The 11,448-nt window shown below is 52.9% G+C and overlaps 1 protein-coding gene across 1 annotated transcript; it reads left to right on the top strand.

Moving 5' to 3' along the window:
• Positions 1-2,190: 2,190 nt before the first annotated feature.
• On the top strand, positions 2,191-10,739 carry DLK2 (delta like non-canonical Notch ligand 2). The gene is made up of 5 exons (XM_085320007.1): positions 2,191-2,286; positions 4,161-4,224; positions 6,798-6,928; positions 7,787-7,931; positions 8,443-10,739. The coding sequence occupies exons 1-5, from the start codon at positions 2,214-2,216 to the stop codon at positions 9,218-9,220; spliced, it is 1,191 nt and encodes a 396-aa protein (XP_085176133.1). The 5' UTR covers positions 2,191-2,213; the 3' UTR covers positions 9,221-10,739.
• Positions 10,740-11,448: the final 709 nt, after the last annotated feature.

Raw genomic sequence — 11,448 nt, 5'->3', positions numbered from 1 at the left:
GCCGCGCTGCGGGCGCGTCCCCGCTCCGGGGGGCGGGGGCGAGCAAAACAGGGGCCGGAGGGGCCCCCGGGGCAGGGGGCAGCCGCGGCGGGGCCGGGAGTGGCACCCCCCGGGGACGCGGCATCCCCCGGGGGTCTCTAATAGCCCCCAGCCCGGTGGGAGGGTCCCTAATAGCCCCAACCTGGGGGTGTCCTTAATAGCCCCCAGCTTGCAGAGAGCCTTTAATAGCCTCCAATTGGGGAGGGGTCTTTAGTAGCCCCCAGCCTGRGATGTTCCCTCATAGCCCCCAACCGGGAAGTCCCTCATAGTCCCCAGCTGGGGGGGGGTCCCCTAATATGCCCTAACTAGGGGGGCCTGTAATAGATCCCAGATGGGGGGTCCCTGATAGCCTCCTGGGTCCTTAATAGCCCCCTACTGGGAKTTGTCTCTGGTAGCCCCCAGGCATATGGGGGTCCATAATACCCCCCAGGGGGTAATAGCCCCCAAGGTCGATAGTAACCCGCAGCCTGGCCAGGCCATAGAGGATGGGGAAGGCGGGAGCTCCCTCATGTCCCCAGACCCAAAGCCGGGCACCATTTGCACCTCTGCGAGGTGGCTGCAAAGCCTCCCTGGTGCTGGGCTCCGATTGCCCACCAGGATGCCCCCCGGGGATACCCGAGCACCTTGCCGGAGGGAGGAGGGGAGCAGTGCTGGCTGCTGCGGGAGCGTTGTGTGGGGCACGTGCGGCAAATGGGGAGGCTATAGGGAGCTCAGGGGGAGCAACCTTTCCAATGACATGCAGTCAGAGGGTGAGCCGCCAACGGCCCCGGAGGAGCAGGATACCAACTGTTCAGCCCTAAGCTYTAAATTATTTTATAAGTTTTGTAGGAATTACTTCACCCGCCCTTGAAATGCAGCAGCTGTTCAGCACTGCCCTGCACTTTAGGACAGGAAGTGAAGGACGATCCTACCAGCGTGATTACAAAGGGAACATGTGGAGGGAGGACGTGATGGTCCATGCTGGAATTTGGCCAGGGCAGTGACAATAACATCCTGTAGCCCCTCTGAAAATGCTGCGTGCTTTATAGGTGATGGGTTGCTTGGTGGAAAGATGCTTCTAGCAACATCATTGCTTCAAATTCAGCGGGCTATTTGGGCTGACCCAAGTCAAGCCCTTAACAGGGACCTCTACACCCCTCCCAGTAATGACAGTGGATATGTGTGGGGAGGAGTGACTTTCCAAATCTAAGAAGTCTTTCATGTAAGTGTTGGCCCAACACAACCCTCTCTAGCTTCAGAGTCAAGCCCACAGTGGAATGGCCCATGTCCATCACACCCACGCAGCTGGATGGAGTCTGCTCTATACCTTCACCACTCTCCTAGCAGAATTATTTAACCCCTCCCATCTCATTATAGTAATATCCTTATGATATCACCCTCGAATTTCCTGCCCTTACCAACCCCAGAAGGCTGGGAGGGAGTGAAGCATTTTTGGAAAGCRTTTAACGTTGCTTCAGGAGGGCAGGAGGCGGTCGGAGAATGATCGGGTACAGGAGCCCTGGGCTCGCGGGGGCGCTCTGCACGACGGCTGAGGAATAGGGCTGCACCTAGTGAGAGCTGCGTGTTTGCCTTCGCTGCTTTGGACTTCAGCCCCAGGTCTAGCGCCTGTTGCTTCACTCCCTGCATAGTGCTGTTTACTGCCTGCTAGTCTATCGGATCTACTTTACTCCGTGCCTCCTTGGGCGCTGTAAAAAGACTCAGCCTATCTATTCATTTGAAAATGCAGTGGAGGAGAGATATGATGTAGGGGGCTTGCTTTAAAGGAAGCTGAGATCCCCCTGATCTGGAGAGGGAAAATTAAGGTCCCTGCAGCTGGACTGGTGTTTCTAAAGGCTTATACTCTCTTGACAGCAACTAGCAGGGGCAGGTGCTCCAGGCTGCATGGTAACAGCCATACTTATTGTACACTCAGGATTGTAATTCTCCCATGCACACATTTTAAAAAGCTTTTTGGTTCCTAGTGCTCCAGTATTGCCTTAGAGGAAGGAGCCTGGAAGAACAAAGAAAGGAGAATGGTGACAAGTCGATACAAAACTGGATGTTTCAAAWCAAAACTCTCAGGTAGTGCAGAAGAAGGGGCATGTGAAGTGAAGCTGCTGCATGGGCCAGGAGATTTTTCTGAGCTTGCTCTTTTTATCCCTGCAGGTGTTCATCTCGGTGGGGCCACACTGACCATGCTCAGGAGCTTCTGTCTCCAGCTAATGTCCTTGGTTTGGATCCTCTTGGCCCATCACCAGCTTGCGCAAGGTGAGTCTCTGTAGGAATGGATCCCTCTGTCCTATATGCATCTTTCCAAACCTGCCCTTGGCATTGCCGAATTCTCCTCAGATCACCATGTTAAATAGAGCTGGCCTGACCTGCAAGAACAGGAAATGCTCCTCAGTCATCTAGCACTGGAGGGGTGACTGGTGACAATTGGGGAGACCTCCTGCTCTTATGCCCATTGCGGCTGGCAGCACTTGAGCGGACAGGCAGGGAGAAAGTTCCTGCTGCTCTGTCTCTCTCAGCTGGAGCAAATAGATCCTTGAACTGATGGGCCTGTTTGGAGAGACAGGGTGGAGGGGAAAGAAAGTCCCCAAACCAAAAAGCTAATCTGGATCCTGTGCAGCAAAATCCTTTCCCAAAGATGAATTTGCTCCCCACAATAAGTGGTGAATTCCCAAAGCCGTCAGCAAGGAGAGAAATAGTTACAGATAGGAAAGACAGTAATACTTAGGCTTGGGTTGAGCAGTCCCAAGATGCAGCTCCTGATTTGTGGTGGCTTGTTTTGGGAGGCTCTTGTCCTGAGCAGTTGGAGCCCATCACCTTGCTGCTGCTAAGGCACTAGCATGCAGACTGGGCTTTTCTCTCTTTCCACTTGCTTCCAATACAGCCTGCGGTGTTGCTTGGGGGAAGCCTGAGTGCACCTTGTGGTGTGGGGACTCTAACCTGCCCCAGTCTGGGATGGAGGAGCCAAATCATGCAGGAGCTTTCTTCTCCTGGGGCTCGCTTGGAATCATGCTGGGCTCTGTGAGAAACTCCTTGTTTCCTGAAATTTGCTCTGACGCTACTGCCCGAGTTGCCTGCCCGGCCTGGTAGGGTTTCCTAGCACAAGGAAGGCTCCTGTCTTTGCCAGAGTGACAAGGACCAGGAGGGTGCCTGGAGCACCTGCACCCTCTCTTGGGGGCTCAGAGCCAGCCCCAGGGGAGCTGGAGCGAGCCAGCTTCCTGCAAGGCTGAGACACGAGCAGCTCACTGAGGAGATGGGAAGGTGGAGATGAAAGCGGACACCCGGCTGGAGAAAGCAGGCCAGCGCTGAGCAGGGGATGAGAAACAGCATGGCCAGGACATGGCTCAGTTACAGCTTCTATGGCTTTTAAATAAATAAACAGAACTAGATACCTGGTCCGTTGTTATGCCCCATTCCTATCTTGCTCTCTGTGATACGGAGGGAGTGCTCGCAGCTTGGTCGTGGCAGAAAATAGGCGTGCTTACCTGTCAGCTCTGTTCAAATAGCTGTCCTCAAGGATGGGGACATCCTGGGAGATACGGAGGGCACTAACCTATCCTTTCCATTACCCTGACACCCCTCATCGCTGGAAGGACCTCAGCCCCTCCTGCTTGTCCCTGGGAAGCCGATAGTTTGCAGTAGAAGCAAGCATCCATCCCTTTGTGCCCCTCACAGTACACGGTCCTGAGCTTTCCCACCATGCTTGTTGACCGACAGTGGGACAAATGTCCCAGGCAAGGTTAGTCCCTGTTACATAGGGTGTAGTCCACAGCTCTGGTCCAGAAGGGCCTGAAGTCTAAGGGAGGCAGCGCACAGATGATCAAGGAGTTCATCAGAGATTGGACAGCTGTGAACAATGTCCTGTTTCTCAGTAAGGCACAGTGTTACCACTGCTCAGGTGACTGCAAAATCCTCATCTCTCATGTGGTACCCAGTAACAGAAAAGGATGTCTCTGACATAATAGTTCCGGTGGAAGGGCAGACTGAGTGCTTAAAATGGAAAAAAAAAAAAAAAAAAAAAAGGGTATTATAGCATTCAAGCCCTGCTTGTTGTGAGCCAGCAGGGGCATGAGCAGATCTGGGGTCACGTACTGTCTCTGACTAACTTTACTCCCCCCCCTCCTGCCTTGCAGGTGATGACTGCAGTGAGCGCTGTAATCTTGCCCATGGCTGCTGTGACCAGGATGGCAAATGCAGGTACGGCTCACCCTTTTCTCCTCCCTCTTGATGCCCCTGGTGGGAACTGTTCTGTCTCCCTTGACGCTGCCCTTCCAGTGCCTACACCCCCTCTCCGAGCCAAGGACTTTCCTCCTCCATTCACCCTGTCTCAGAGAGTCAGTGACTCTGCTCTCTTTTCATCCCTGCTGGGATGGGGTATATTGGTCCCTTAGCCCCTTGCTGATGGACTCCTGCTCCTAGAGTCTCCTCACTACTTAGCAATTGACATTGTTCTGTCAGATTCAAGCAGTCCTGACAGTCTGGACAGAATTATGGACAGCACTGCTGTGCATGAGTTTGAGATGGRATGCTCTCCCTGGTGGCATGGGACAGAAGAGCTGCCAATGTGCAAGTAAATGTCTGAGGGCATCAGCAGCCTCAAGAGTGACCCTCCTAGAGACAATAGATGGGACTAGGGTGAGGATCTCCAGATATTTTTATGAAGAACATGCCAGGAGGTTGGTGGGCCACATTGGCTTGCCAAGGAGAGGCCATGTGTTCCCACAACCCATCTCTGTTTCAAAGCAAGAGTGTGTGGGTGGTCTCTAGTGCCCAACTCTACTGGGTGTCCAGATCCCACAGGACAAATCTCAGAGCCTGGACCCGTGCTGCAACCAGTGAAACAACAGTGTTGCCCAGATGGCCCCTGTCTCTTGGCCCACTGCAGGCAGGCAGATGCTGCTGCCCAGAGCCTGGTCCTACAGGGAAGGCCTGGAAGGAACAGGCTGCTGCAGCCTGGCCCAGATGCCTCTGCCACAAGGCAAGGAGCAGGGTGCACTGCTTGCTTACAGCGCCGTTGTTCTCCTCACTGGGGCACACTCAAATCCTTTTCACAGCAGGGCCTGGCAGTGGATTCTGGGTCATTTGTTCTCTTCTAAAAGAGCAGATGTGGCCTTGCAGTGCCAGCCAGAGAGCTCTGGGCCAGGACATCTGCACAGCACGTGGCTGTAATCACATTGACCATTGCATCAGTGTCTAGCTCTGTTTTTGCTGGGCTCCTTGTTGCAGCTGCCAAGGGCTGGCTCCTCCCTGATCCCTTCTGTGGCTGTGGCCTCCATGGGRCAGGCCAGTGGGTGGGAGCCAAGTGCTGCAAGCCCAAGCCAAGATGCTGCACTCTTTGAAGCAGTGGGTGGCCTGGTTGCAGGTTATTCTAGTGGAGGCGAGCATATGAGTTGCTGCTCCAGATTTCAGGCCTCCGGAGTGTTTCCTGAATCTTTCAGCAACAACCTATTGAAATCATCCCCAATACAACCTTTTCTGCTAACTCAGCCCCCTCTCTTGCAGTTTTTAGGGTTGACTGTTCTCCCTTGAAAAGGGGAGTCCAGGTCTGCCATTCCCTTGCTGCAGTTGATGGGTACCTTAGGGTAGAGGCACTAACAGCTGTCTGTCAGCTCATGACTATCTAGTTCTGAATTATGAATATATTTTGCCTGATCTTATCAATATCTCCTCCATTCTTGTCAAAGAGCCTCTAATTTATTTTTTATTACTATTCTCCTCATCTCTTGGGAAAAACACTACTGTTACAATAGCCAGTCTCAGCTGTGGAARTGCAGCCTCTGACTGGCCTGGCAAAGCTGCAGTCACCATGCATCTTGCTAAAATGAGTCCTAGCCATGAAAATCAACCCCGTTGCTTACTGTASAGATTGCATGGTCTCTGTTAGGCTTAATTTTGTGCAGTTTTGAGTCTAGCTTTTATTGCATTTGGTAACAAATGCACCTCCACTCGGCTCTGCTTCCACAGAGGTGYCCTCTTTTCTCATCTCATTATCGCTTCCTTTCCCCCTTGCAGCTGGCAGGCCTGAGGGCAGGGACAGCAACAGGGAGAGCAGCTCAGCAACAGCTTTGCTTTACTTACAGTCATTGCCACTGTACCGCTCGTCTGGGTCCAAGTCCAGCTATTGTGTGCTGCAAGGGTTGATTTTCCCATCACRCTTCCGCGATGAGCTTGTAGATAAGGCGTACGCGTACATCAGTCACATCAAGCAGGGCTTTGTAGCTGGACTACCATGCACGTAACGTGAAATGTTATGTGGACAAATTATAATGAAAAGAGCCAGGATGAAGCAAACAGTCCTCAGAGGCCTGTTACCCCTTCCCCTTCGGGAGTTCAGTGTTATGGATGAGGATGTAGACTCATGCCGTTTAGACTGGCTGTGTGATGGAGGAGGCCTGGGATTTTTTTTTTTTTTTTTTAGCTAATACAGTAGTGTATACAGATCAGTTTGCCTGAAGGAAAGTAGTTTGCAGCTATTAAAATCAGGCCCGTTGAGCCAAAGCACCACAGCACTGTTGCTGCCTCTGTCACTTTATGTGGTTCTGTGGGGAGATGTCTGCTCCTGCTTTGTTCATTTAACTCTTTTGAAAGAGATGCCACTACTGACCTCCTCTGGAGGAGGGAGCCAGCAGGTTCATGGGGTTCTTTGGGAGGATTTCCCAGCACCTCCATTCCTGCGGCAAGCCTGTGCATCAGGGCAAATGTGAGCCTTCCCGCAGCCCTTGCCGAGGCTGCGTCGTGCTGCCATGCTGCCCTGTCCTGTCCTTCTGCAGATGCGATCCAGGCTGGGAGGGCAAGTACTGTGAGGAGTGTGTGCGAATGCCGGGGTGTCTCCATGGGACGTGCCACCAGCCCTGGCAGTGCATCTGTCACAGCGGCTGGGCTGGCAAGTTTTGTGACAAAGGTGAGTCCTGGGCTGGGCCTGCTGGGAGCTTGGTCCGGGTGGGCGGACGCTSGCATGTAGCAGAGGTGGCCGGGACACTGGGCAGGAGGTAGAGAGGTGAGAAGGGATGGGCTTCATCTGAGCTTGTACGCTGAGACTCTGCCTTCCACCCTTCGATGCTAAGGGCAGAAGCTCGCTACACTCTGCATGGATGGGTGGGACAGGCAGAGCTAGAAGTAATCCCAGTGATGCCTGCTGCCAGAGAGACGGGATGTCACCTGTGGCAGCTGGGACCATCCCTTTTCCCTTCTGTGAAAGAGGTCAGGCTTCTGGGACCTGCTCCCTGGCTGTGTGGCAAGAGGTGTTGCAGCACTGACCAGCTTCAGGAAATGGAGCAAATGAACTAATTGCCTTTCCCACGCCATGGCTGGACTCTGGGAAGCACCTCCTGCTTCCCCCAGCGCTTCCTGCCTTCAGCAGGTGGTTAGTGGATGCCGCTTGTGTGGCTAGGAATCAGTGTCACCACGTAGCTTCCCTGCATGCTCACTGAGGGCCCTGCGCCAGCTGGCCACATGGTGTGCATGGTGCAGCCTGCAGCTCTTTGAGTCATGCAGGTTTGCAGGATGACAAGGGGTGTCTCGCTTTCTTTGCACCCCTGAATCTGTGCCATACACAGCAATGCTGAAACATTTTGCAGACTAGCCGGGAAATGCCACATAAACATTTCTATTGCTGCAGGTATGTGTTGGAGGAGAGGGAAGGAGAGAGAAACTGCTGCTGTTTCTCACCCCCCCCTGGATTTAACGGGCTGTGTCAGTACTGAAATGGCCACATCACCCTTCTTTTCTCACTAACTTCTGTCTTTTTCTTTCCCCACAGACATACACATCTGCGAACACCAGTCCCCATGCCAGAATGGGGCTCAGTGCATTTATGACCGAGATGGGGAGTATTCCTGCCTGTGTCCAGAAGGCTTCCATGGGAAGGACTGTGAGATGAAGACAGGGCCATGTGAGAAGGCAGGGTGAGACACAGCAGCAGGGGAAGAGCAGGCAGCGAGATTACAGGCAGCATTAGTGCCGGGTCATGAGCTACCAAGCAGTGGCCCAGCTTGGCTCATTATCTGTGGATTTCCACGCATTAATGGAGTTAAGCCAAAACCCAGTGCCCTGCACAATCCCACTGGGGCAGGGACTGTGTTGTGATCTGAACAGATGTCCATCCCTTGTCATGGTGAATGCAGTGACTTGGCATCAGTCATGCATTTGGGGATCATCAGCAGGKCCCATTTCATCTTCAGACTGTTTGGCTTAAGACTCTTCCTAGTGGGCAGCAGGCCTGTGCACAGTGACATCCTTTGGGGGACCATCTCCCTTTCACACAGGGAGATGCTACCTCCTACCCGTTCTTCTCTTAAGAACGGCTGTCCCACCCAGAGAGTGCCAGTACGGTACCCATGCACAGCTTGAGCAGCTGTGTGTATTTTCCTCCATAGGGCAGAGAAAGCTGCATCTTTCCTTGCTCTCTCCACGCAGGTCTCCGTGCAAGAACGGGGGACAGTGTCAAGACGAGAATGGCTTCGCCAGCAACTTCACCTGCCGGTGCCTCGCTGGCTTCATGGGGGCTTTCTGTGAGAACGATGTGGATGACTGCCTGATGCGTCCCTGTGCCAACGGTGCCACCTGCCATGACGGGATCAACCGCTTTTCTTGCCAGTGCCAGGTGGGCTTTGAGGGGCGTTTCTGCACCATCAACATCAATGACTGTGCCAGCCAGCCGTGTAAAAAYGGGGCAAAGTGCTACGATCGCATCAATGACTACGACTGCTTGTGTCCTGACCGTTTTACTGGGAAAACCTGTGAGATCTCCGTCCCTGAGCCCACTTGGGCTCCCCCCTACCACCCTGCGAACCATGAGAATGGTGGGGTCATGAAAAGTASCACCAGTGAGATGCCAGGGGTGACTCAACTGGAGCCTGTCAGGACTGTGGTCACTGGGAGACGTGTGGCCAACCACAGCGAGAAAGTGCCAGGGGGAGGGTTGTTGAAAATCTCTGTGAAAGAGGTGGTGACCCAAAGGGACTCAGGGCTAAGTGAAGCCCAGTTGGTGACAGTGTTGGTGTTTGGGATACTCACTGCCGTGCTGGTCCTCSTCACCGTCCTGTTAATTCTGAGGAACTGGCAGAGGGGGCGTCGGAGGTCGAACTGGTGCCAAAGCCCTTCGCAGGCTGCAAGAAAGCTCCAAGACCAGGAGTGTCAGGTGGGCATGCTAAACACAGTCCTGATCGAGCCCAGAAAAACAACGGAGCTGTGAGGACTCTCAGAGCCAGGCCCTGGCAGGTCATCATGCTGGCAAATCMTTCAAACTGCACCCTGGGGAGCTATTCTGGTGCAAACTGGGCAGCGGGGAAGGGCTCCCAGATCAGTGAAAGCATCAACAAAATCCCATGGCATTGAGCATGGTGTGATGGCCCTGCCTAGGTCTGAGCCACCTCCCCCTGGCCAGCACAGCCAGCGCCCATGGGAATCCAGAGGCAGGCTGCATCGGGCCAGCGTCTGTGGGGGCACAGCAACGTGCAGGTTGTGGCAGCCCAGGCCATGCAGCGCTGGTGTCACCCGACACACACTACCGTGAGCTCTCAAAAATGGGACTGGTAGCGTGGAGAASGGGAAGGCCTTCTTGCAAACCCAAATTCTGCCAGGCCCTTTTAATTTGTCTCTGTGACTACCAGAAGCAGCTTTACCCTGTTGTTTCTGCTGACAAYGGAGTGTTTCTTCTGGGTCCTTTGGGATCACTATGTCTGCCTGGGCCTCCTTGCCCCAGTGCTTGATGGGCTTATCTCCCAGCTGTTTCTGGAGGCTGTCATTTGTGCGTTTTGGATGCCACGTCCCTGGGGAGTGAGTGAACACCCTTATTTTGTGGCCTTGTGGTTCTGTGAGCCGGTTTGAAGAGACTTTGGTGATYGATCAGTCAAGACCCTCTCATGCTCCTTTTCTGCCCTGTGTGATGCCCTCTCCTCTTGCTGTTGGATTTTGGGGTTACAAACACATTCTGTACCTTCCTCCTGATGATCTACGTGTCTTCTCCYCCCACTTACTGAGAYRACAAAGCTCCTTCCTCATTCCAACRTGTGYTTCCACTTCACCGTTTGCTGATGGGGGGGATGGTGCAGGGCCCATTCTCCTCTGGGGTCCTCAGGACCTGACCTGGTCCTTTTCACATGCCCTCACAGGYGAAACTGGAGATGGACAAGGCTGGAGAAGTGCTGGGGGCTGGTTCAGGAGCAACACAAGATCCAGAGCCTCATTTCCYTTCCCAGTCACTCCAAGGAGTGCTGACAAGACTAACCTCAAATCAGCCATTGTAGCATTTCTCCATACAAGCAAAGGCTAAGCTCCTGGCAGTGGATGTGAGGATGGGCTACAGGGCCTGGGATGACCTTTGGAAGCAGATGTGGCACTGCCTTCTCTGCTATTATCAAAGCATGGCTAAAAGCAGTAAATGACCAGGTCACCCTTTATACTAGGTCCCGCTTGTTCTGGTCCAGCATGCAGCAGAGTCTCCCTGCCAGGGCCAGCATTTTCTGTGCCTTCCCATGGGCATGGAGGACTAAGCAGTGGATCTCTTAAGAAAAAACAAAAACAAAAAAAACCCACTACTGGCCTGTAGAGCTGCTATGCAGGGTTCAAGATGGTGTGCAAAGAGACTGGGTAGAGGAATTAGCTCCCAGCCAGGAAGGAGACCTGGGAGAGAGGACTGGGGCTTCATCAGAAAGATTATTTTTTTAATACATGGATGGATGATGTACCTTTATCAAATAAAACAAATATAAGTCTAGAACAAGTGCATCAGAGAATTATAAATTAATTTAGGCTGGAAGGGACCTCTGGAAGTCATCTAGTTCAACCTCCCATTCTCAGCGTATCTAATTAATGATCAGGTTGCTCAGCTGCTTGTCAAGATTTTAGTATCTCCACCCAGGTCCTGGTAGGGTAGTCGTTCTGCCCCATGCTCTGGCCCATGTCACCATAAACCTTTTGCTGTTTGGAACCCCTCTACTGCTCTGCCCTGGAGCTGTGCTGCTGTGAAAGTTTCAGAGGCCTTCAGAGGTCTCTTTGGCCTCTGAAAAAGGAATGGTAAGGTTGTTTGGATTGAAAAGCAAGGTTATTCGTTATTAAGCGAAGAAGAATATAGCTTAGGGACTAGAGATTGCTCCTGCAGCTTGAGGGGAAGAAAAGGGACATGTGCCAGGACAGCATAGCAAAGGTGTGTACCTGCCTGGAATAGCTTCAGAGTGTCAGGGAGAAAAGGAAAGGCCCATGAGTGAAGCCATAGGCTCTGACAGGAAGAAGAAGCTGATCCTAAAACTGAAAGAAGCTGTGGGGTTTGTGCAGCTGGGAGGAAGGGAACATAAGAAGGAGGAGGGATAAGAAATTTCTTGAAAAAGTGGTCTTGACTTAAACAAGCCTAGAGACCTGTAATGTAATTGCATTCTGGCCCTTCAGGGGCAAGGCCTTCTCCTCTGGGAGCTGCAGCCTTTT

This window comes from Rhea americana, unplaced genomic scaffold (genome assembly GCF_003343005.1).
Source record: "Rhea americana isolate MKP2758 unplaced genomic scaffold, rheAme1 scaffold_119, whole genome shotgun sequence".
In the NCBI taxonomy this organism is placed as follows: Eukaryota; Metazoa; Chordata; class Aves; order Rheiformes; family Rheidae; genus Rhea; species Rhea americana.
The sequence above is the reverse complement of the archived record's forward strand: the minus strand, read 5'-3'. Positions and strand labels throughout refer to the sequence as shown.